General features: G+C 40.5%; 1 protein-coding gene across 5 annotated transcripts in view; it reads left to right on the top strand.

Moving 5' to 3' along the window:
- Positions 1-6,598: 6,598 nt before the first annotated feature.
- The window catches only part of PANK1 (pantothenate kinase 1), a 35,933-nt gene continuing 16,238 nt past the window's right edge, over positions 6,599-26,293 (top strand). For 2 of the 5 annotated variants that reach the window (XM_030950956.1, XM_030950957.1), the window contains exons 1-2: positions 16,458-16,793; positions 24,170-24,522. In XM_030950956.1, the coding sequence (XP_030806816.1) occupies positions 16,538-16,793; positions 24,170-24,522 (609 nt within the window). In that variant the 5' untranslated portion in view covers positions 16,458-16,537. Of the gene's footprint in view, positions 6,643-7,238; positions 7,936-11,737; positions 11,851-16,457; positions 16,794-17,133; positions 17,262-24,169; positions 24,523-26,293 lie in introns of those variants that run through there. The other 3 variants (XM_030950960.1, XM_030950958.1, XM_030950959.1) reach the window with 3 other exon arrangements.

Raw genomic sequence — 26,293 nt, 5'->3', positions numbered from 1 at the left:
CAGGGTATGGAAATGTACAGAATTTGGTAACAAAAATCAGCATGAGTTTCTCTTTAGAATCAGGCAGAAATTCTTTGAACTTTAGTAAGAAATGTCTGCCAGTTATGAATTGAAATAAAAGAACAAGTAAGTTGAAAGTAGTCAGTATCTGCCGAAATTAAATGTTTGTTTTTCATTTGAAGAAAAGACTGCCAGCAAAAGCAAGCAACTCTGTAAAGGAATAATTCTACACAGATTTTGTATCAGCTGCTGTCATAAGGTTGTCTTTAACGTTAAATCCTATCTTTCTTTAAACAGAGGCTGTGTCATATCAGTAAAAGAGGTATACTAAAGGATTTCAGTTCGGTTGTAGGCCACATTGTAACAGTTGGTTTGTTTTAACGGCAGAAAATGATACAATGTTGAATTTGAAATTGTTTGCTAGTAAAACTGGAAAGCTCTTGAAATCATACTGTAAAATTTTGGGTAACGTTTTAAAAATAATGTTGGTTTCTGTCTTAAATAGAATACAAACTACTGAACTTACCTAATGCCAAAACACCTTTTTCATACCAGGAGAGGACTAAGAATGCCTCTGAAAATAAGGTAAAAAATTAGCTCCTGGGAGAAAATACAAAAGTTGCTGTGTTCTACTTGTTGGAAAGGAAAACCGAAGATCTGGGAATAGTTTGCAAGGTAATAGTTTGCAAGGTATATTCCTAAAAACATTGGGTCTATGACCTGCAGAACATTATTTTGCTGAGTTGGGGCGTCACAAGGCTCCTTGTACAGGCAATATTTTGATTTTGTTTGAATATTGGATTTCTGAAACTGTTTTTGTGATACTGCATAAGTTAAACTAGAATCTCAAAGGACTCCCATCAGGATACTGAAAGGGCAAACTAAACCACAACCTGACATGTGTTCCCAGCCTCACGCAAGCCGTGGTAAAGAAAACATTAGGTCAGCATAACCAATCCAACCTGCTTTGGAGTGGGAGATGGTGAAACTCCATCTATGTAAATAAGCTTTATGGCTTTCTACCAAAATATTCTTCTTAATTGGTTTGTGCAAGAACACCAGTTGCAACAAAAATATCTGCTGCTAAAGCAGCATTCAGTAACTCATTCACCCCTGAAATTTGGTTATGTTTCTTCTCAAATTCTTTACAACTTGTGTAGCATGTTTGGCACTCACAAGAGGAAAATATTTTTGTAAAGGATTTGTTAGAAACTTACATGCCTTGTATTTGAGACAGGAATCAAAAGTTGTGGATAGTCTACTCGTGACAGTGAGATGATGCCCTATGAGACAGCACATCTCAGCTTGCTTTTACATTGCTGTCAGAAGTAATTAGAGACAGTCAACATTCCCCAGCATCCTTCAGCACGTCTGAGTGGCAGCCAAACCAGAGGTGGGTTCAGTTTCTTTGTACTCAACTCACCTTCCCCAGGGAATTAGCTAAGTGCTTGAGTTTTCTCTCATCACCCTTCTGCTGTGCTTCCCCATGCCCTGACAGTGCTGCCTCTCATCCTGGGTGCAGGCCAGGTCCTTCTGCAGAGGTCATTTGGAGCTGACTGCAAGAGCACTCCTGTTCCATGTCACTGAGATACCTTGGAGGAAAGTGGTGCACTGTGTAATCCTCCTGGTAGTCTGCCAGCCCTTTTGAATTCCTGTCTTTCAGAGCAGTACATGTCATTTATCCTGTTCCTGGCACAGTCTGGTGCATGCATTGCACACTTTCATTTGATCCTGTACCCTCATTGCTCCACTCTCATCAGTTGCCTTTAGGCTTCTAGTGCACATACAGCTGATTTTATGGACTCATAATATTGCAGGCTGTTGATTCACATTTTTTTCTTTAGCAATGTAGGTGTGTTTCCCTTTATAATCTGTTTTAAGCAATGAGCTACTTCTTCAGTCTCATGGAAGGCTTTGCCCCAGGGGACAGGTGGCATTGGGACAGAGATCTCTGGTGCTGGACTAAGAGGAGCAGTTGGCTGAGGCATCAGGCCCCCTCCCTGGGGGAGGCAGGAGCTTTCTGTCCTCAGTCTGCAAATACTGCTGCTGTTTTATAGCCAGTGTTACAGCTGAGTAATTGTGGGGTTTCAGGAGGGATAGGACGAAACCTTCTGAAAAGAGCTCACAGATGGTTATGAGGCTATTCCTTTGAGGTGCTCTAGGAATACAAAATACTCTTTGGAAAATTAATCATAGGCTCACTGCAAAAATGGGCCTTCAGGGGCATATTCAAACATGAGAGAGCCAGTCAAGGGCCTGGAAAGGAAGGAAGGAAGGGTCACTGATGGGCAGCTGGAGACATCTGTAACCTGCTGCTGGACTTAGGCCTTAATGCTTGTCCTCTGGACACTGCCATGCTTGTGCTTCTCACAGATGCAGAGAGGCCACCTGGTCCCATGCTGGTGTTCTATGCAATGAAAATGTGCTACATGTGCTCAATGTACCATTTTTAAATCTTCAAAGCTTCACATGAAAATCTGTGTATGGCAAACAGAATATTACTCCTTCAGCAAGAGCTGGGTTGTCTTAGATAGGAGGAGATTTGAAATATATATTCTGAGATGTATTTCTTTCACTTTGCATAATTCAAGATTTAGTCTTTGGAAAGAGTGCAGTTGAGACAAGAAGAGCCATTGCTGTGTCTTCCTGTTTCTCTTCCCACCTTCTGGAATCCCTTCCATCCCTCTTTGAATTATTGCATAATTCTCTGATGAATCAAAGAGATCATTTCAGCTGTAACCAACCTTTAAATCTTGTAATTAAGCCAAAAACACTCAGTTATTCTCTGTAATGCTTTAATTCAAGTAATCACTGCTTTGAAGGTCAGATCTTGCATTTTGAAATCAGAACCTTCTGCCTGTCATAAATGGTAAGAACTGTTTTCACATTTTGACACAGGTATTTGTCCTGTAAATGTGTCAGCTGTTTTTTCTGACTAATAGTCATATGGTGAAATGGTGCAGTTAGTTTGTAGGGGTTTTAGATATGTGCATTCAATAGTAAAACTATTTTTAATACAATAATATGTAATAGAATAATAAATAATAATATAATTAATAAAATATACTGTCAAAAATTTATTCTGTGAAATTCTGTGTATTTTTATGAGAAAAGATGACTACTCTTAAATTGTGTACTGTGTGATTTTTAGGAGCCATTGTGCATAGATGGCTTTTCCATAGTCAGTGGGGCACTTGTTGTGCCCCAGTAAATGAACACCAGCCCAGCTAGTTGGGCTGTGATCATGCTGAATCCTGTAAACAAGGCATTTTTGAGTTACTGGTAATCACATCATTGGAAATCTTGCCAGAGAATCCATGGAAGACTGATGGCTGGTATTGAATATTTGGTTAACGTTCTTGCCTCCTAGTCAGCATTATACCAATACCTCAGGACATACTCTTAGAAATGGCTCTACAGGTGGAATAATAAATTGAATACTGTACTTAGAGTAAATCAGGATGAGCTTTGGCACTGTTTTCCCATAGTCTGGATCTTGCATCTTAGTTTTCCTGTGGATTTCAAGTTCTTATAACCTTTTGTCATAAAAATTGAGTTGTATTGTTGATACAGAAGATACAGTCCAGAAACACTGACTACTTCAGGAATTTATTTTTATGTATGTTGCTTATATTTCATGAAGGGTATTTGAAATGTGCATCCAGCTTTTCTTTGGTTTCTTGAAATGCCTAAATGCCTCCTGCTTTATTTTATTTTTTTTAATTATTATGATTATTTCTAAAGCTGTGCCTAAATTTTACAAAGATTTGCATAATGTATTTTTACCTTCCAGGTCCAGGTCTGAGCCCAGGTATGTTGCCACTTTTTTGTATACATGATGTTAACTATTTTATTTGCAGTCAGTGTGCTAGCTCCAGGTTAAGGGGTGGAGGTGCTTTCCAAATCTTGTTAATAAAACTTTATTTCTCCCCATGTGTTATTGATTCTTTTTCAATCATCTGCTGAGCTGTATAAATACCAACAAGGGTAACTATAATTTGAAGGTAAAATCTCAGGGTTGGCTTTCCCTAAAATGAAACATATGTTTGAGTTTTATTTCAATTGAGGTTTCAGAAATTTTACTTCAATTCCAAGCTGCTTGTGGAAATTCTTCATGGCATTCTTCAAGCTTTAATCCCTAGTATTACTTTTTGAAGAATATTGGTAGGGTTTTGGTTTTTTTTGTAGTGCTATTTAAGATGCAGGCTCTAAATAGCTGTCTAATGGTCCCAGAACCTTCTGAACAGCCCCAGAAAACTTTACCAAAGACATTCTGTTAAAAGTTACATTCTCAATTGTTACTCTATCATCTTACTAAAAGCTTAACAAGATAAATAAATTGGAACATTAATTCAGTACTTATCTAGAGTAATGCAATTCTGAAATAGGAAAACTGGCCAAGATACCACTAAATATATATCAGATATATAGCTTTTGGGTGAAGAAGCTGAAAGAATTCCAGTAAAGGAATGCATACAAACATCTGTAAGTTCTCTGTAGAAGCCAGAGGACTGGACAATTCTGTGTCTCTGAAATATAAGGTGCCTCTAAAAGAAGTGGATCAAGAGCAAGAAGTTTACTGCTCAAATAACATGGGCTAAATCCAAGGAGCAGGCTATGTTATAGTGTAGTATTACTCATCTTGCTGGCTCTGACACCCAAGACAGTCTCTTTTCTTCTTGCCAAATGTCAACCATCTGTCTTGATCTCAGGAATTAGTGCCATTTCCTGACATTATATACCTTTCCTTGGAATGTCACCCTGGCTTTGGGCACTCAGGACTTCTGCTGTAACTCATGTGAAGATGTGATTGGAGTGCCAAAGTCACACCACTGACCTTCAGATGTTTTAACTTGGGCTTCCTGTACAGCCTGTGCTCAGAGACACTCAGAATGGATTCAGGCCTAGGTTAAATTCTTGTTCTGGAAGTGCACTTGAACTACATGGTACAGCTAAGCTATGTAATTGTAACCCAAATTACCCTTTGGAGGAGCCTTGCTTTCTTCACTAGCCTCTTCGCTTAGATATCAAAATTAATGTCTAGTTTTGGGGAACATGGTTATCCTACAACATGATAAAAGGGCAAGGAATGAACATTAGAAAACCAGTTTCTTAACCAGTGACATACCTTTAAAGGACTGAAAGATAATGATTCTTTGACAATAGCAAATGGCCAGGGCTTACATTTTACTGTATTACCAGCTGGGCATTGGCCATCCTGGAGGAAAAACAAACAGAAGGCAGAGAATAATACATACTAGACATCTGCCCTGCATAGAACAAAATCACAGTCCTGAATAGAATAGCCTGCATTTCTACCATGCAACTGGACTACAGTGCTCCTTGCAGAGAAACACAGTCTTCTTCACTCAAAGCGGACCAGCAGATGAAAGGCTATGAAAACTCATGAAGTCTCAGTTCTTCTCAAAGAGTTGATTAATGAGCAGTTAACTTTTTTTTGGCACATTCTTATGCTATTATTTTTGGCCAAATCAGCCAGCACATCTGTGTGGCCAAACAGATGTTGGGGCAGCAGAAGAGCAGGCAGAAATACTGGTGGGACAGGAGGGCAGGGCTGCTTCTCTTGTGTTAGGCAGTCTTGGCAAGGCTAAACTGTTTGTAAAGTTGCATGTTTGGCAATCTTCAGCAAGGACTCGCATATGGAGGTGCCTGCCTGGATTGCAGCCTTTGAGCGTATCCAGACTTGCAGAGTTGGAGAGTATTCCCAAAGGTAGTTTAATATCTTGTTCTCGATTTGATGCTGCCTGATGTTGTCACAGCATGCTGCAGCCAAGGATAAGCAGATTTTTGAAATGGGTCAGGCTTCCTTACTGAAACTTTACTCACAGCTGAAATCTGAAGAAACTGAAAGGCTGAATGCTACTAAGTACTGGCTGATCAGTAGTCAGAATAAACCCTGTTTTGCAAAAATTGAGAGGTTAATGGTGAAATTCCGTTGTTACTAATTCAGTTTTGTGCATCTGAATTTTCCTGTCTTGTTTAAACAAATTATAGGTACTGACTTCAGTTTCAGTCAGGTGCTTTGTGCAGTGTTGCCAAGTACTGCCATACTGCCTCACTACATTGTCTGTGTGGACCACTGAAGGACACACATGCATTTAAAATTTACTGTGAGATCCTCCTGGGTGAAAGGCATTATAAAAAGGAGATAATTATTTCAACATTTGATCCAGATATTCTATGTAATGCACATTTTGGCATTATAAAAAGAACCAAAACATTTAAAAATTTTGGGGGAAGAGAGGAGTCCTTTTTATTTTTAAGGATAATATTAGTATAAAATTAAAAATGAGTCATACTCTAACTAATTTCTAACTTGGTGACTCATGCTCTTGGCAAACTAATTATCCAAGACAAGTGACTCAGAAATAGATGCTATAGTTTTATGGCTATTGCTGTTACAACTAAACATGAGGCCTGATTTTGGGTGTATAAAATGTAGCTATATCCTGCAAGTTATGCCACAGTGCTGGTTGAGAGCGTATTATGCATGCAGATTTCTTCAATCTGATGTGGTTTTTTCCTTTTGAGGTAGGATGTGTAGCTAGCTTCTGAGTGTCTGAAGAAGCCATGGACACCAAGAATCCCAGGAGTGTATCTGGACAAGGAAAATCTAATCTGGTATGTATTTCTTTCCATCCAGGAGTGGCTAAAGCCTCATCACAGGAACATTTATCTGATTAAACTTTTCACTTCAGATTCTTAATAAATCGTTTGTTGAATATTATTGACAATATTGATCTGGAGATGATGGTAAGATTCATGCCATATTTGCTTGGGATGAATATAGTACCAGGCTGTTAGCTGTAATCCTCTCTCTGTTTTGTTTCTTTTTCTTTCCATGCCCTCCCTGCTCCTCCTTGGCTGCAGCCTGTAAAGTACTAGCGCAGTGCAGGTCTGATCTGATGAAACCACAACTAATGCCGCTGCCTGCCTCTGATGGGAAGGGAACCCAGACTATAAACTTGGGATTTCAGGCCTCTGAATAGGCAAGTCTGTTGCTCGTCTTTCCCTTTCCCCACCGTGGGTTCCCTTTGTTTCTGTTCTTCCTCTGTATTATGAACTCCCATTGAAGTTCAGTGTTTCTGTTTCCTGGGATCCCAGTTCGTTTGGGTGTACGTGCAATCTAAAGAAGTCACATGTTACCTCCATGGTGGGAGTTCATCATGCAACAAAAATAGAAAACAATTTTGTTTTAATAATTCTGAATGATTTTCAGCTGAAGCACTGAAAAGGAAAGTCAGGCATATTTTAGTGAAAAGTTCATGCTTCTCAACTATGATTTTTAAATTGCGAATTTAAGTTTATAGTAACATTAAAAATTAATCATAATTATTGCAGATACCTACACAGCCTTATTCTCAGAAAGTAGGCTATTTGTTAGAATAGCTGAAATGATTCCTGTAGTGAGACAGGAAAATGTCTTAAGCAAGCTGCACTGAACAGTAGTTTGCATTCTCTTTCTCTTGTTTGGTTGTAATTATAGCGGACAACAGATGAAATAATTATTGACGCATAGAATAACACAAATCATGTCAAACAGGGACTTCAAACACTGTGCTTTGGGGTCAATTACCTGTGTGCCTGGAACTTTGATCACGCTGGTGAATGGCCAGATGACATAACTTGGGAGGATGTACATGCAAAGATAAATAGGCAGCTTTTCATTGAATTTTCAAGCAGAACAAGAAATGTCAGTGAAGTGAAAACGTGTGTTTCTAATATGCTCAAGGAACTTCAACAAAGGAAGCTAATATTGATGAATTAATTTGCTGAAATTGCAAGCAAGAGGCTTTGTTTGTTTGGTATTTAAACTTAAATGGATCCTGTTTCCAATAAGCAGCATGAAGGGGGAGTATTCCCAGGGCACTGCCATGCCAAATGGAAGACAGCATGTTCTCTGCCTGATGAAATGTAAGTTTGACTGCTAATCAGCCTGTCTAATGTACTGCTAGATTAATAGCCCATTTTCCTGAGAATTCAGCTTCTGGGGAACTGAAGCTGTTTTCTTTTTTTATTTATTTTAAAGAAAATTAAGATATTCTGATGTTTTTCAAATAGAAGTCTTTCAGATATCCATTTCAGTACTGACCCTGCCAAGGCAAATGAGTTAAAAATCTGAGAATGAGTTTGGAATTCTGCTACTAAATTTTTCAGTTGAGGGGCATGGAAATTGAAATTTCTGGTTTGAGTCAAACTGATCCAAACATAGCTTTCATTTTGGAAGTGAGACCTTTCTGCAAGTTCTTTCTCAGCTCTCTTGCTACTTTTTATTTTAGCACTATTGCTTTTTTTTTCTTTAAATGGAAGGTGAGAAGAGCAGTTATTCACAGTTTGTAAAGGATTTGGAGATCTGTGTGCACAAAGCACTAGTAGGTGAAAATTATTTCAATTCAGAACTATGTTTTGTCTTCCTTTTTTCCTTGTGTCAATCTATGCTGTGACTGAAGTCAATCTGCTTATAATCAAATCTAAACTTGGTTAGTGATTAGGGGTGGTGACTTTGGGGATTTTTGTTTTAATCACAGACTTTCTAGTTCACTGAAATTAGGGTTCCAGCCTGATTTCTCTCTGCAGGAAAGATAAGGGTTTTGTTCTTAATGTTTTCGTTAATTGTTTGTCTTTGCTGTTCCTATGAAAATAGTCATAATGAGTCCATCACTGGTGCTTTTTGCATTTGCTTCAAAATATGGGAATGAATCTGTTCTAAAAATTACTTTGTCTATGTATGTCTCTATATGTTCTGGGAGTATCTAAGGTCTGAAAATTGTTGATGATTAGGAGGTCATAAATCAGACAACTTTATTTTTTGTTTAGGATTTTAGGTCACACATATTGATTTCAGCTTGTATCAGGTTGCAGTTGCACCTGTGAATGAAGACTAATGTCATATTTGTGGGCATCATGTTATGCACAGACCATGACCGCTGATGCCTCATAACCACTGCATCAGTATTTTTCTTATACCTTTATCTGTTGTGGTATGTGTACCTTCCTTTCTGATCTGCTTGGTCTGGTTGTTCTCAATCTTTCTTTTTTTTTTCTTTTTTTCTTTTTAGTTCTTTTTTTTTTTTTGTGTGTCTGTGTGTGTTTTGGGTTTTTGTTGGGTTGTTTTTTGTTTGATTGGTTTTTGTTTTTGGTTTGGTTCCCCCTTTCCTTCTAAGAAGAAATGGAATGAAGATACATGTCCCCTCTGATATATTAATTAAATTTTATAAATGAAGAAAAAGCAAATCATTTGGTGCTTACTACTTTCAGAGCAGTCAGGAAAAAAGGATGAGAGATAGATGTCTTTGCTGTATCAGTTCTGTTTTCAGTGGATATACGAAGGTTTTGTAAACTGAAGAAAAAGTATTTTGTCTCCTGTCTTACAGGAGATACACAAGGCTTTTGCTTCCTCATTCCATTTGTGAGATCACTGGCACCAAATGAATGGTAGCTTCTTTATCTGACATCCATGTCAAAATTAAGGATAAATACAATAAATTTTGTTAGCAGTGTTCATGAGATCAAGGAGTGTGATTTGCCATTTGTGGTTGAAAAGAACAATAAATGTGTATAATCAGAACTTTAAATGTGAGTGAGTGTCAAAGTAACGTCCCAGGGTGTTATGCTGTATGTTACGAGATACAAAATCTTTAGTGGTCCATGGTACTTGGCATATGTTTCTTAGACACTTCCATGTTAATAATTAATCCAAAGAACTTGTTTTGATCACCCATATGGTATCTTTGAGTCTTAAATTCCCATTAGACCAAGCATGTGTTTGTATTAGATATATTTTATTACAAGAAAACAACTGTTTTGGTGACACTAAGATCCCTGCAGTGAAATACAAATTGCCTCCTACGCAGGAGAGACCCTGAAACTTGATTGGAATGGTAGGGGTTTTTTTCACAATATATCTAATGAAAAAACAGATGTCTATAATTACAGTGTAATTTTTTTTTTTTTAGTGTATCCATAGTTTATACTGACCTTATGAAAGCCTGAAAGTTCTAAACTGGCCTCTTGAACATAATAAAATGCACAGCACAGAACATACTTACTTTAAGGTAAAGTCAGTAGTTCCAGAAATATTCAGAAGATATAACTATAGCAAACCCATTCAATGCTAGCATAAGGTTCTTTCCCTTTTTTGTAACCAGGTAGTTGGAGCATTTAAGGACAAATTTGTTCTTTGTAGCATAGCTCCTTCCTACACAAGACTCATTCTTTGCAAACATGGATTACAAAGGTATTTTTAAAAATAATAGCATTTGTGTATTATTGTCTGTGATTGCCTCTTAAACTCACAAGGACATACTAAATGCTTTTTAGCCTAAAAAGATCTTTGGTTTATCTGTCTGAAAGCACATATTCTACTAAACTTTTAGCTCCAGGTGAGTTGTGGTATTTGGACTTAAACCCTCTGCTTAAATGTTCTTTCAGACATAACACTTCGTTGCTACTGGAGAAATACTGATGGTGTGGTGTGTTTCTATTTTACACCTATTCCCATCCCTAGGCTAGTTTAGAAGAAGGAAAATTAAACCTCTGTGTCCTTTCTAGGCTCTGATGGACACTGTGTGTTCCCTTCTGAGTTAGAGGAGTAAGCCAGTTTTGTCTGCATTGGAGGTATATGTATGCAGCTAGAATAGTTCAAAGAGATGCCGTTTTTATCTCTTCCAAACACAGGCATAGGAAGTCAGATTCCCTGTTCTTACCTGATTAATTTTCATTCATATCATGGATTTCATGATTCACAGAACGAAATTTCATGGATTTTCAGCATTTAAGCTTTGGGAGTAGAGACCAATTCAAGTAAAAAGTCTCTTGTGCAGCTGACTGTTGATAGGAGAACCAGTTTCTCTTCCTCTTTAGATGTGGCAGTGCTGAATAAGGATGAGGTAGTCTTTTGTACTTGACAGCCATTCATTCTTTCAAAGTGCTTGTTTTGAAACTATCACTTACCTTCTGGTTGCATTGTGAAGGACCACATGAAAATGCTGAGTTGAAAAGAAAGTGAAGACATTGAGCTGAACAAAACCAGTATGTATACATACATGAGGGTAATTATCTGTGGGGCCGTCAGGAGCAAAGGCCATTGGTTTCTCTACTAAGTGCTCTGCCACTTGTTGCAATAATTTATTTTTTTATGATGATGAACATTATTTCTCAATCAGTGGGTTGTGAACTTGCATGCTTTCCCATCACATTTTGTATATTTAAGTTTGATAGTTTAAGATAAGCAGCAGTACACTGAGCCAAATACTTGCGTACAAGGTAGACTTTATGGGGCAAAGGAGAGTGCACTGGAAATGAGTTTTTTAGCATTTTACATACCTAAGAGTTGGGATACATTACCTGTTTGTTTTCTTTTTTAAAAAGTTCTCTGCAGAATAGAAACTGTGGCATGGGAAAAAAAGATTATTCACCTCCAACAGCTGCTTTATCTTCACTGTCTGGTACTAGTAAGAAGAACCAAGGACCCTAAATGCTACTAATGTGGGGGATTTTATTTGAAATGTCTGAACTAAGGCACTTACATTTTCTGTTTCCTGTAAAAGAAGAGCACCAATAGCTCTTTAACTGCCAGGGATCAGTTAAAGTTGGAGAGGCTAAGTGTGAACTAAGTTAGAATTGTCCAGTTGGACATAGAAACAGAGGTATTGGCAGGAAGGGCTTTAGAGAGAAGGTTATCACTGCTTTGTGACTGCAGCATGCTTTTTTTCAGTTGGGATGAAAGACAGCAACCACAATCCCTAACATCATCTCAGAACTGCCAGAGGAGAACTGTAGAAACCACTTGGACTGCTGCAAAGTCTGGCTGCAGGGATGGGCAAGATGGTAAGACCAGCCTACACCTATGTCCCCTTCTGACCCTTATTCCCTAGTTTGGCTGTTGTTAGATGTGTGAGTCATCTATTACACAGGCACACGGTGATTGGAGAAGGGGGGACAGAGGAGAGAGTTACATTAGATGTTGTTAAGAAGAAATTCTTTACTCAGAGGATAGTGGGGCATTGTAAAAGGTTGTCCAAACAAGTTGTGGGTGCCCCATTCATGGGAGCGTTCAAACCAGATTGGATGGGGCCCTGAGCAACCTGATCTGGTGGGTGGTATCCCTCTACATGGCAAGGGTTTGGAACTAAATGGTAGTTAAGGTCCCTTCCACCCCAAGCAATTTTATGTCCTAGTCCAGACAGCATTCCAGGTAGCATCCATGCTGCCTTGCCTGGCCACTGAGCTTGGCACTTGGGCTAGGAGATCTATCTATGTCCTATTTGTCATCAACAAAAAGAAAGAACATTCCTCCTCAGGGCTGTTCAGGCTGCCAAAGCAACGTTCCAGCTTAGGCAGGGTGCCTTTTTCCATGTTTCTCTCCCCTGATGAAAGTGAGGGGGAGATGAGCTTCCCCTCTGTGCAGGGCTTTTCTTCATAACACCAACAGATTTTCTTTAAGTGCCACAGAAGGCATAATTGAAAGAAGCCTGTACTAATAGGTGGGTGAAAAGGGAAGGAACTGATGGTCTCAATAGCATCTTTCTTTGCCTCAATCTGACAAAGATTTAGGCATATGACTAAATTTATGCTATTCATTTCCTCTGTCATCTGCAGTTTCCCCTCTCAGATGCACTAGTGTTTGAGGGAAGCAGAATTCTCATGTGAGCTAGCTGTTGTGATAAGAAGACTTCCTTAGCTTTCCTGAGTCACACCATAATTCCAGAGGTCCTTATGTTCATTTTAAATACTCTGACATTGCACTTTCCAGATAAGAATTTTACACAGTTTTAGAGCTGTTCTGTCCCATTTGATTTACACATCTATCACTTTTCATTATGTAGTTATGTTTGATTGTTGGTCTTCTAGCCCTGCAATTTATGAGAAAAAGAATTTGAAAAAAACATGTGTCTACCAAAGGTCTTGCATACACCAAAACAGTATGGGTGTTTTCCAGTTCTGAAGAGAAATTGAGAAGAAATACCAGACTCTTAGACTTGGCACTTTCTATTTGATATGGACAATATGTGAATATACCTAAAACAAATCAACAGTATCTTTTTTTTGTGAGGAATATTCTAAATAGATAATTTATTCTGCTTTACTGCATTTGCTTATTTCAAAGAGGAAAAATTGAGTAAGAACTAGTATAACTGGCCTGCAGTATCGAAACAGGATAAACATGGAAATAATTTGAATAGAAATATAAACAGGAATGGCAGAGTGCCAGCAACTGCTTGAATATAAATCCTCAGGCAGCTATAGCAGAAGTCTCTTTCCTTATATTCTTTGCATTGCATAAAACAGTCTGTGTAGTTTGAGAAGCTATGTTCATGTGTCTCATTACCACTTCTTTCCAAAATATAGCCAAACCTTTATAGCTGGTTAGCTTTGAATTAGAATAACACCACTGGTGCTCTGTAAGATTTTGTTGTTGGTTTTTTTGGATAACAGATTTACATGTGGACTGCACCTGTTTGATATTTATTTTAGCTTAGCCTTAGGCCCTGGATATAGGAGTCCCATGCAATGAAGGAGGGAGATATAACCCTCATAGGTTCCTAAAAAATTTCAAGCCAGGTTGCCTGATGATAATATGCCTGAAAGGGTGGTGTGTTTTGTTTGTTTGTTTGTTTGTTTGTTTGTTTTCTCCAGTTCGATTGGTTTTGAAACTGTCACACCTGGAGCACAGCACACAGTATCCTAACTGCAAGGGAGTCAGTAGTTTGCTGAAACTGACAGAGAATTGCACACTAGCCCTCTGTGTTTATAAACAAATAAAAAGAGGTGAGAGAAAGCTGAGTGTCCAAAGCACAGGCAGGTATGGAATAATCCATGAAGTGTTCACTGTGCAAATGTATAATATGCAGTGAGTCAGTACAGCAGACTTGTTCAGTGATCTAAGGTAATTTGTATCTTGGATTGTTCAGCATACAATGTGTTTGTAGTCCTTTTCCTACCACATTGCTGACTGTCAGTGAGATATATAGAAAATATTTTAAAATATAAACTAGGACCTTCCACCTGCTTCAGCTGAAGAAGAAAGACTGAAATGTGGAGTAAATGTTAATTGTGCAAGAACTGAAGTAATCCTTGACTTTGTTTGTCAATATTGCACCTAGATTCTATTTAGATTGTCTTACAAGTTTAACTGAAAATTGAACTGGCAAACAGGGTTTGTTTAGAAAGCTAGGGTAAAAGGAAGAGGAAAAATTTACTTTAGTTGCACCAAGGTTTTAGAAATTTCACTTGTAATACATGCCATGACTTCATTGACAGATTTTATATGTTCCAGTCCACTTCTGTCTGTGGCATAATTGTGCAAAATTAACAGCAAATGTTAGGGAAATACTTAGTTGGAAATAAAGGATTGGAAGGAACCTTCCAAAGGTGCCTTCTCCTTGCTTCAAGTCTGGATCAGTTCTACGTAAGCCATTTGTCCACAGATACTTAGTTTCTCCTCAAACTAGCAATGAACAGTTAGCTCTTCTGGTTCAGTCTGATCCTTGTCTAAGTTCATGCTAGGAAATGTCTGCCTCCAGTGGAAAGTAAATTTTCCTTCCTGCAGTTGGACTTACGAATTTTCTTATTTCTCAACAAGTGTGATGATTTCTTTTGCTGTTACCTGTTCCAGAATGTATATCCCTTCAAATCTTTCATTTCACAGACTAAAACTTGATGTTTTCATTTCATTCTGTTTGTTATTCCAAAAGTTTTTTAGAAGCCTAAAACTGGACACAGTACTTGAGTACAGTATTCCAGTGAGTCAATGGAAAGACTATTCTGCTAGCAGACGGAAATTTATGTATGCAATTGAAGGTGCTTTTGCTTTTGTTGGAGTAAGGTAAAAAGTTGCCACCTTTCAGCTGAGATACAGTAACTACTGGTGTATCTGCTCCCAGCAAATGCAGAGACGATCAACAGGTTTGATCTCCTGTTCCATATGGGGCTGGCTGTATGTGCAGTCAGTTTCTGTGAGAAGGGACAATTGTTACCAGCTGGGGACAGTAGCACCAAGGATTCCTCATGCCCGAAGAGGTTAGACTTGACAATTTCATGAAGTGTACCCAGCCAGCTGCCTAGATCTGCTGTCAAATGGCACAAAGGTCTCTGCCAGTCCAGGCAGCAGCCTTCTGCTTTGTGGTTTAAACATAATCAGGTAAGTTAGGGACTTCTGAAGGAATTCTACAGTTTTGGAAGCACTAAGCCCCCATGTAGCAGTAAATGTTTGTTGCCTGTCTTCCTTCTTACCCTCTTCAGGGCAATCACTTTTGGGCTGGTAATTGCCAGTGCTTATACATAAGAATATTAAGAAAACTCTTAAGTATTTTAATCATCTTCAGAATATTACTTGCAGGTTTTTAGGAAGAAAATTTTACTTCGTTCTCAAACACTCTTTCTTCGTTTTCCCAACTTGGTGTGCATGTTTTTCTGTTGCTTGCTTCCAGTTACCTAAACAAAATGTTCTGGTCCCAGCCAAGAAGTGGAGAGAATGCCAGATTACCTCTCATGAAGCTGTTTCTTAATGCAGTGTTCCTTTCTGGAGGCAGTTATAATAGTTCTGAATTCTTGGTACGTGTTTTGCCATGGAGGCCCCATGTTCTGTACTAATTCTAGGTGTAAAAAGGAGCCACTATGAGATGTGTTTTTACTTTAAGGACAACCATGCATATCGTGACTGGCAGTTTGTATAAAGAAATGACCTTCACGTGCAGAGTAAAATTCAATTAGTATTTCTTTTCAAGCCTACACATGACACCAGAGCACAGTTCCCCCAGTTTCCATTCCAGCCAGAAAGTTGATATATTCCATTTAGAAAATGCATTTTTGCACTTATATATCTCAGCGGTCAGAGAATAAATCAGTCACAAGATTATCAGTGCTGTGCAGGGAAAGCCAAGATACTAAAAAAGCATGAGGTCAAACACATTCAAGGTCACACTAGTCCTTCTAAGCTGTTGAGTGACACATGACAATGTAGACAAAAAGTTGAACCTTCGTAGACAAAAACTTGAACGTTCCTACCGATGCATAAGTAACTTTGTGTGAGGTGCAAGGCGTACCTGGGAGCACACGCACCGAGGCCTCCGAGACACAGATACCTGAGTCACTGAGTGTGCGCCATGGTACGCCGAGGCGAAAATGACCTGGCAGCCGGTGCCGGGGGCAGCCTGCTCAGTGTGCACCAGCGAGCAGGGTCGCGGGAGCGGGGCCACGCCGCAGTGGTACGGGGGGCAGCTGGCGGTGCCCGTGCCCCGCCGCTCGCTCGGGCGCGCTCCCGGGGCCGCCGGCGGAGCCCTCAGGTGCGGGGCGCGGCGCCGGGAGCGCGCACGTTGCCCGGGCGGGGGTCGCCGCGTCCCCCGGCGAGGGCGGCGGCCGCCCCTCTGCAGCGCGCTGCGGGCAGGACGCCTGCGCCGTGCGGGGGGCGGGCGCCGCATCCCAGCGCTCGGAGCTGCGGGCGCCGGCATGAGCGGAGGCTTCGCCGCGCCCAGCCGGACCTGAGCCGGGAGACAAAGGGGGAGAAGCTGCCGCCATGGGCGAGCAGCTCCGCGCCCAGCCCGCCGCCTCGGCGGGGCCGCCGCCGCCCGCCGCCGCCTCCTGCTCGCTGCTCGGCGGGCTGCTGCAGAACGGCTTCCACCCCTCGGGCCCGCCGCTCAGCAACGGCGGCTGCGGGGAGCCGCCGCACCCGCTGCTGCTACGCCCGGAGCTGCCGCCGCTCAGCCACGGCTCCCCGGCCAAGAAATGCAGGCTGCGCCGGAGGGTGGACTCGGGCCGGCGGCACAGACCACGTAAGTGATGACCGCGGCGGCTCTGGGGAGCGGCGCCGGCCCGGCCCCCCGCCGCGCGGCGCTGCCGCAGCCCGGCCCGGTGTCAGGCGGCCGCGGGTCCCGCGCCGCCTCCCTCCCTCCCTGCGGAGCGCCGCCCGGCCGGGGCTGACGGCTGCCCGGCTGCGCGCCGCGGGCGTTCCGCCCCCAGCGCCGGCTGCCGGGCGGGCGGAGCGAGGGGCCCGTGCCGGCCAATGCGGCGGCGCCGCCCGGGCACAGCCCCTCCCCGCGTGGGCCGGGCCCGCCCTGCGCCAATGGGGCGGCGGCGGGCGGGGAGCGGCGGCCCGGCACAAACGCGGGCGGGCGGCGGGCGGCCGCTCCTCGCCGAGCAGCCGCTCCGCAGCGAGCAGCGCGTCGGGCGGTGCCCAGGGTCCTGCCCCGCTCGCCGCCTCCCCGCCGCACGCATGAAGCTCATAGTGCCCAAGAAACACTGTGAGTAACGCCGGGGCGCTCTGGAGCGTGGGAAGGCTCCGCGGGCTTAGTGCGTGCTCCTTTCCCAAACGCTGTTAGAATGAAGGAAAAAGTGAATCTGGGAACTCGGCGCAAGTTATTCTGACTGGCGGGGAAAAATATTTGTAAACAGCTGAAATTTGTAATGTGCTTCTCATTTAGGAAGTGTTCGTGAACTGCTTGTCTATTTCAGGTTTGGTTTCAAGGCTGAGACTCAAACGTCCTATTTGTTAATTCTATATTTCCTTAATTCTCTGTGGTTTATTGCTAACTAAGTAGGCTCGCTTGCTTGGAGGTATTGAATAATTCTATGGTAAACCCTGCAAGTAAAACAATCTAGGGGAAAAAGTTTCTTTTCGCTCTCACTTTGCTAGCCCTTCACATAAACCCACAAATGTTTGGTTCTTTTTTGCAAGTTCAGCATGTTCCAGAAGGATAATAGGGATAGCCAGGATCATAGCTACCTGCTGCCAAAATTTAAAGATGTTTCTACTCAGTAGGAAGTAGTGTCCATTCAGCTACTCTGGGTTTTGGGCTTTTTCCTTTGTTTTGAAGTGAATATTTAGAAAAAACTTTTCTGGTTAAACAGAACAAAATATTCAGAAACAGCCTTAACGAGCTGCACCTTTCACAGAACTGCGTATTAGCCAGTGCCTTTTCTGACTTTTACCATGCTTTTGGTGAGCTACTCATGCCACTTTCTCTTAGAATGTTCTCTGATTCATTAATCATGTCGTGCTTACAGTACCTGTTGATAGTTAATTTAGTCCTCTATCAAATTTAACTTATCAATGGCCAAGTCATTCTCTGTCACAAACTGTTTTTGTAGTCTTTGTCCTGCTTCACTTTTTCTTCATGAACAAAACCTGCAGAACTTGGACTGGCTTACATTTTGATTTGGTGTAACTAAGGAGAGTCAGCACTGGCATATCAAACTCTCCATAATAGTAAAAACTATTTTGAAGCAAAGAGGAAAGCTTTTAGGGATTCATGTAATCACTTGATTAAGAAAGAATGAGGGCTTTGGAATTTCCATCCTATCTTGAGGGAAAAAAGTGCCCATCAAAGTAAAAAGCATAGGTGACTGACTATATTGCCCAAGATGTATGACAACTGAATCTTCAGGTGTGCAGTTTTAGTGAAATGAGGTTTAATGAAAACAGCAGCTGAGGGAAGTGCTTTGTAGAACTATTTTGTGGCAATTTATTTGCTGATTAAAATACATTAATGCTTGCTGGTATACTTTTTAATATATATGGTTTATTTTGTACAAGAAAAGGTTTGAAATTTAGTATTAGTCATACAGGCAATTATGAATAGCACATTGTCGCCATCTTAAGAAATTCATTACATTATTATCCAAATTGTCCTGGTCCTGCATGCCTTTCCACTGCATCCTCTTCTAGTGAATACTACACAGTACCATTTTTCTGGTTTGTTTGGTGCTTTTAATCCTGACCTTTGCAGATGTTTGTTCTTTTCTTAAGGACAGATTGCAAAATGAAGTGCAGTTGCCACATTGCATGTGAGAACAGTATTGATTGCAGGGTTTGCTTTGTGTAGTGGAGAAGTTAATGAGCTAATTGGCATTTCCCAATATTTCAACAAATGAAACCTATCTTTCTGCAGTAGTTATTCCTTTAAACCCTTATTTTCTTGATTGTTTTTACTTTCTGACAAAGTGAGATAGAATTCTATGTTCACAGGTCTTTTTCCCCTCTCAGAAGGGAAGATTCCCCATGATTCCAGTGTGCTTTGCTGATAAGCCTGCAGTGAGAGAGGACTCCTGGTACAGCTGCTGCTGGGAATCCTGCCTTGGCTTTCTTTTTTCCTCCATTTAACTAGATGGGTTGTCAGGGATATTAGGCTTCTGTCAGTTTTCTTTTTCAAATCAGTTTGTGATAATATAACTACATTTGTGTGTGTGGTCACACCTTTTTAACAAAAAGCTCTCTGCTTTTGGATTTGAGCTCTTTGTTAGGTTGGTTCTAACTTTTGGGTTTTGTCTGTTCTTCTGATGAGGAGGAAGACATTCAATATGCCCCTGCTGCTGAAGATGAACTGGAAGGTTTCACCTGATATGTGTGCATGATTTAGCTCTAGCTTTTTAAGGTTTGAGGAAACTTTAATTAGTAAGCAGATATAATACATTTTTTGAGCTACATATTCTAGTTTCGTTCAAAGAAAAAAAGATGCTTCCATTTTATTTTTTATAACTCTGTAAAACAGGAAGAAGTAATTGAAAAATTTGTGTAAGATATTATAGCTTTATTAATAAAAATCAGCTTTCGGAAGCTGTAAGAATACTATGTCATGTTATGTGTGTGTTGTTTTGATTTTTTTCACCTGTTACTGTTTTTGGCTCTCTCACCTCTTCTGGACCAAATTAACACAGGAACTTCCTAGATCATCAAAGTGTCAAACAATGCAAATGAAATGTAAATTAAGTAATAGGATTTCAACATATGTGTGTTCAGAAAGAAAAGCAGCTGAAACTAAGATACTAAGATATTTCATCTGAGATACTTATGACTAAGATATCAGAGTATTGATACCATCATTCAAATTATTGATTAAAAGAATTGAAATACTGTGTCTCTCTTTGAGGAAATACAGGTATTGTAAGTTGAAACAGTTTTGGCAAGAGAAGAAACTGCTGCAAACTGCCCAGGAATAAATCCAGGGCTGAGGTAGAGAGAAGAATGTTCTAACCAGCAGGATTCAAGCACAATCTCTTTCTAAATGTTGAGGAGCAGAAGGATTCACCTAACCTTATGTGGTGGTTGGTTAAATGTATGAAAAGGATTACTCTTGGTTATCTTCTTTAATAGGGGTAAATGTTACTTGATGACCCAGGAGCTCCCTCTCATTCTTGTTTCTCCTGAGCTCTTGTCTGTGAGGAGAATGTTGTGATTTGATATTTACTTTCCACATGTCCTCATTATATTGTTTGTTAAGCATAAGATTTTTAAAAATACAAGGTGTTGAAATCTGAATATAATCATGCCTTGTAGGAATAGCCTGATAGTGCAGACTTAATGCAGAAACTAGGTAAAATGTATCATGGAATTTCTCGTGAGTGAACCTTTGCCCCAGATACACAGCTGTTGGTGTGCATCAGATTACCTACTTATGCAATGCTGTAGATACCTTCTGTTTGCATTGTCACATGCTTCTGCAGCTAAATTTTGGACTAGTACAGATTTTTATCTCACAATAACAAACCACTGAGTAGTTGGCACAGTTTATTAACATAAAGAGAATTAATTTTTTTTAATAGATAAGTAGAGTCTTTGATTTATGCTAGACTTTTAAGAACACATGATGCATTTTGATGCTTTCTGTATTGGTTCTATGGGACCTAAAACTAGATTTTACAGTGTTATTTTTGACTTACTGCTGTGTAGCAATGCAGTAGAATAGTTCTGGTTTTGCCACAGTGATAGATTCAACTGATCCAAAAGGTATTTTACATACCTTCTGGAAAGAGAGCTGGTAAATCAGCTCATTAGTCTTATCAGACAATTTTAATTTAGAAGTGCATTTTTTTACATTGTGAGAACATTTCTGCAACATATCTGGTGTCTTTACTGCTCCTAGTAAATGACACAGTTTTGGCTAACTGTGATCAGCCTGAGATGTGGATGGGATGGATTTTATTTTCCCCTCCTTGCTTTCCTGCCTTTTCATAATTCAGGGCATCAATGAAATGCTGGACTTCCAGTTTAAAACAAATCAACAGAAAACCTCAAACACTGCTTCCCTCCACCCTCCCCCCCCCCCCCAAAAAAACCAACCAACCTCCCCCCCCCCCCAAAAAACCCAAAACCTCCACAATTTTCCCTCAGGTCTGTGGAAAACTTATCTACACAGACACTTTTCTTTAATATCCCCTGGGTGTAGTCCTGGGCAGGCTCTGTTAATTTCATTGGCCTCTGAATGATCTTACTCTGTGTTCACAGAGGCAGCAAACCCCAGGAGCACCTTCAGTCTGTGTGCACACTTCCATTAGCACCACGCTCAGTGGTACCAGGAAGGTTGAAGTGTATAGGTACCAGTTGAGATGAATTTGATATAGATATGGAAAAGAACTGATGGTGGGTCAGTGGTGCATTTTGATTTGGAACATAATGATAGTAACAAAAGATACAATGGATACATTTTAAAATAATCGCTGGAATGCAGAAGTGTTTCTACTCTCACTCCAGTTGTGCAAAAGTTATATGAAGTTCAGTGTGACTTGTTAGAAACTTTGAGACTTACTTTAATTTCTGATTGGTCAACCAGTCAAGATGGTTGTTGAATTATTGCAAGTAATTCCAACAGAGAGCTGGTGTTAGAAGTTGAGAAGAAAACTAAGCTGTTTTCCTGTGTAACTGAAATATCTGGTTTTGTTGTCTGATCTTGGGCTCTTTATTTGTGCTGAAGAAAACTGCTGGTGTTCTAAAAGCAAAGTTCCTTCCTTTCTGCAGCAGTCCATTTGGCTCACAACAAAATAAAAGGAACTTAGATTCACAGAGGGAATCAACTAAAAAAAAGTGTCCTGGTATTTCTGCTCACTTTATAAATGCAAGCATTATGTCTAGCTATCCCAAGAACTATGCAGAGTTGAAGAACCTTCATAGTTGTTTTCTACAGTACTTATTCTTTGTGAATTACTTGGTTATAACTATTTAAAATGTTAAGATGTAAAGTGAAATGTCTTGGCAGTCATTTATGAATAACTCTCAGCTGTTAGTGCTTACTTTAACACTTTTATTGCTGGGCTTGTGTTTGATAGGAGGATGAAACACTTCTTGCCTCTTTTAAAGATGAAATCTACACTATGGCTTTCAAACAAATGTTGGTGCAGGTAGAATGGAGCAGGTTTTATGCCCTTAGTGAAAAATAGTGGGAAATGGCTTATACTTAGCTACAGGCTGGTTCTGTATTGCATAGTCCAACCATGCTGCTTTTAAAATTAAACTTCCTGCTTGCATAGTTAAGATACATCTGAGGAAGAGACTTACTGTTCCAGTGGGACAGGTAATTAAAGTTCTCAATAGCTTTATTAAAGATTTGTGTAAATCACTAGTGGGATTGGCAGCCTGAGCTCCACTGCATTGCAATGTTGTGCAGTGTGGATAAGATAGCTTTCACATAAATATTTACCTTGTAGTTTCCCAAGTGTTTGAGTTGCAGGTTACTCCATAACATATTGTTATGGACTTTTATTTTATTATATTTTTCAATTTAGAATTAATTTCACTGTCTTTGTGCAGCTTGTATAGCATGGGAAAAAGATTAGACCTTACAACAGATAACAGCTGCTTCGTTGGAGTTTATGCATTATGCCTGCCTTGTCCATGGGGAACTGGGAGGAGAAACTGATGATTCAATTTCTTGGCATACAGCAATGAAGTAAAATAACTGTTTTAAATGTCTGACATTTAAGGATTGGTTTGGGCAGGGAGAGCATATTAAAAATTGGAGAATTTAGACTTCCAAATTATTCAGCCAGCTGATGCTGAGACACTTAGGGTAAGAAAAAAAGACTAAGCCTCTTTCAGCCTGAAGATGAATAACTTAATTGTGATCTGTGATCACATGAGGAAGGACAGTGTGAGAAGTACTTCCTATGCTTATTAAAGTGTTTGCCCCAAGTTGTTTATTTTTAGGTTCACTGGCAGAAAAATCAGCTCTGCATATGGTATTTATGGTTTCAAGTTTGTAACAACACTAAATTGGGATGCCCTAGTTGGTAGAATCATTTTTCTAGCAAATCCGCCTGATTCTCCCTGAAAAGCAGGAAGGTGACTGTGTGACTGCTATTTTAGAAGTGTGTCTTAGATGTTAATCATATACTCAGTACTTTAAATTTTTCTAAGAAACATTGCTAGCTCCCTCCATCTGCAGTGCCTGTGTATAGATTTTGTATTCTCAATTCTTATTGTTTCATAAAGTTACCTGGCTTACTATTTAAAATGTATGCATATATATGTACATATATATATATATGTGGAACCGGTAGACCAGCTTGATTCAGTTACCGTCTTCTGCTGGCCGTTCTCCATAGTCATTTTCTTCTGCTATTAACAAAACAAAGATTTTGAAGGACCGAGGCCAGCTGTGGCAAGCTGAGAAGCAAATAGTGGCATTTCTTATGTAATTATGTGATAGACTAACACATATACCAGCAAAGGGAGTCTGCACTCAAAGGACAGGTCTGTCAGCGGTAAACACTGAACATAAGCCAGCTCACTTTTGGCTACTATATACAAGTGTTACAGTCCAACAGAGCTGCTGGTTCTGGTGGGTTGGAGTCTGGAGGCCTCCAGCATAATGGGAGCTCTGTATTGCTCCTCTTTGGACACAGCCTTGTGACGGTGGAAATTCTGACTGAGCTTGGAAAGGCAATTGTAGATGTTACACAGTGGGAATATGACTTGAGAAATCTCCTTCTCCTGTTTGTTTTGTTGTTTCTTCTTCCTCCTCATCCCCTTAATTCTTAGCAGAATTGGAGCCAATTGGGTGAAATATACTTTCATTTATTTTCTCACCCATCGGTGCTGATTGGGTGAAATGCAGTAAATGTGCTCTGTCAAGAGGTGGTGACTGAAGAGTAAAATGATTTCCTGGGAAAAAATGTTTTCATTTTATTAAAGCCTGCTTCTTCAGACAAGACTATTTTGAGATTTTCCTTATTCTTTTTCTTAACTGAAGATTTATGAAAGCTTAACCTAGAGATGGGTTTAAAGCATATGAGTTGGGCATGACTCTGAGTTCTCAGGAATAGATACTGCTACTGTGACTGCACTGAATTGTCATTCAGCAAATGATTTAAGTGACTTGTCTACCCTGTATATTTATAGTGATGTTCTCTTTTTTCCTCCCTAACCCCTTGTTCTTAGCGTTCCCATGGTTTGGAATGGATATCGGTGGAACGTTGGTTAAACTGGTCTACTTTGAACCTAAGGACATTACAGCAGAGGAGGAGCAGGAGGAGGTGGAAAACCTGAAAAGCATTAGGAAATACCTGACCTCCAATACAGCCTATGGTAAAACTGGCATTCGCGATGTGCACCTGGAACTGAAAAATTTGACTATGTGTGGACGCAAAGGAAACTTGCACTTCATCCGCTTCCCCAGCTGTGCCATGCACAGGTTCATACAGATGGGCAGTGAAAAGAACTTTTCCAGCTTGCACACTACGCTCTGTGCCACGGGAGGTGGAGCTTACAAGTTTGAGGAAGACTTTAGAACGGTATGTGAACAGTTCACATGGGTTCAGTGGGAGGTACTTAGGAAAAACATCATGAGAGCCCATCTATTAAAACTTGCTGGGAAAATAACTTTTTTTAGTCCATCCTAACTGATTAGGAGCAGCAGAATCAATTCACATTTGTTAATTGGTGACATTGCTTAGAACATGGAGCGGGGAGGGAAGGGTATTCTACTGAAGTATTGCTGTGCAGGATGTTTTGAGTAAAGGAGGAGTTTTTTAAGACTATGGCTGTGATGATCAGATGCTTCATAATCAACTGAGGATATGTTATGACAACCTAGAAGCCTGACGCTATGGGTGCTTGCAAACTGGTTATCTATTGGAAACCAGATAGGAAACCATACAGGCTGGAGATTTGACTCAGGTTCCCTTCCCTTTGTATTAACCTTCAAACAGACTGAAGTCAAGAGTCTGGAAGACTCTTGGAGCATGGGGGAGAGACAGTGTGTGGGAACATAATAATACCAGCAAGCTTTTGATTTCAATTGTGTGAGCGTGCCATTTAAAGAAAGGCAATTCATGAGATGAGTAGGTCTCAGATCCCCAAAGATTTAAAAATAGCCTTTGCAGGGAACTCCAGAAACTGATGTAAATGTGAAGTTTTGCACTGGAGTACTCTTCAAAAATTGCTTGTGGTGCAGAAGCATGGAAGAGCTGTTGTACAAACCATGTTGAAGAGAAAAAGCATTCAGGAGGCAGTTGTCTGTTGTGCCTCTGTCTGTATTGGGACATATCTTCATTTATTTTCTGTGAAAAAGAGACTAATCTGATTGTCCCAGGACAGTGTCACCAAGACTAATGTGAATGATTTACTTGACTGGTGGTTCTGGCAGTTCTGTCCCTAACTTTTGACCTGATCTTGAGGGAGAGGGATGGCTACTGGGTATGGCAGGTTACAGCTGCTTTTCTGTCTCTGCTTCAGTCCAGGGAGCTCTCATACTGAATCACCAACTGCTGTTGACTGCAGTCCTTGGCTCTGTGTGCTTCATTTTTACCTCCCAGGCATCCATTCCTGCTGTACAAGAGGGTTCTTTCTCTGTAAATACCCTCCCATCATCAATATCCTCGCATACCAGATGACCAGGATTCTAAGTGGGATAAAGGATGCTGTAAGAGCTCAACATGAATTCCAACTGTTAGGCTGTTGTGCAGTCACTTTCAGTGAATATTAGACTGTTTCCATGTCCAAAGAAGGATTATCAAGTTTCTGAATTGGTGTAGTAGCCCACTGCTAGTGCGAGATTTCTTGTTGTTTAGGCTGACTGCAAGTCCCTTACAAGTTAAGAGTCCACTGATGATTAAGTCCTCAAAAACGTGTTTGCCTTATGTTGTTTAAGGATGTTGGCACCACAGTAGGAGGTGAGTCTTAGTTCTAGTCAGTGTGGCCTCAGTTGAGGTGTTTTTGAGTATCTTATGTCCTGGGAATGGTTCAGGCCACATTCTTTAGTGACAATGGGAGGTCACTTCAGGACTTTCTGAAGAGGCTGACTATCCCCTTGGAATGGTCAGTCTCTCCAAATTCATTCTTTCTGCATCATGTTATAACAGCTACAGTTGCTTAGTAAGGAAGTTCATGTCCCTTGCTCCCACAGCTGTAGAACTGAACTGGAAGTTACCTCGTGGCTCTCAGAGCTGAACATTTCTCTCTGTAGCTTTGGCCTTACAGGCTGTAAATGTGCAATCCACGGCAAGGGATCAGTCTCATCTCAGCTGCAATATAGTCAATATAGCAGGGGGAAGCCATGGCTGG

The sequence above is a fragment of the Camarhynchus parvulus genome, chromosome 6 (assembly GCF_901933205.1).
Source record: "Camarhynchus parvulus chromosome 6, STF_HiC, whole genome shotgun sequence".
Lineage (NCBI taxonomy): Eukaryota > Metazoa > Chordata > Aves > Passeriformes > Thraupidae > Camarhynchus > Camarhynchus parvulus.
The sequence above is the reverse complement of the archived record's forward strand: the minus strand, read 5'-3'. Positions and strand labels throughout refer to the sequence as shown.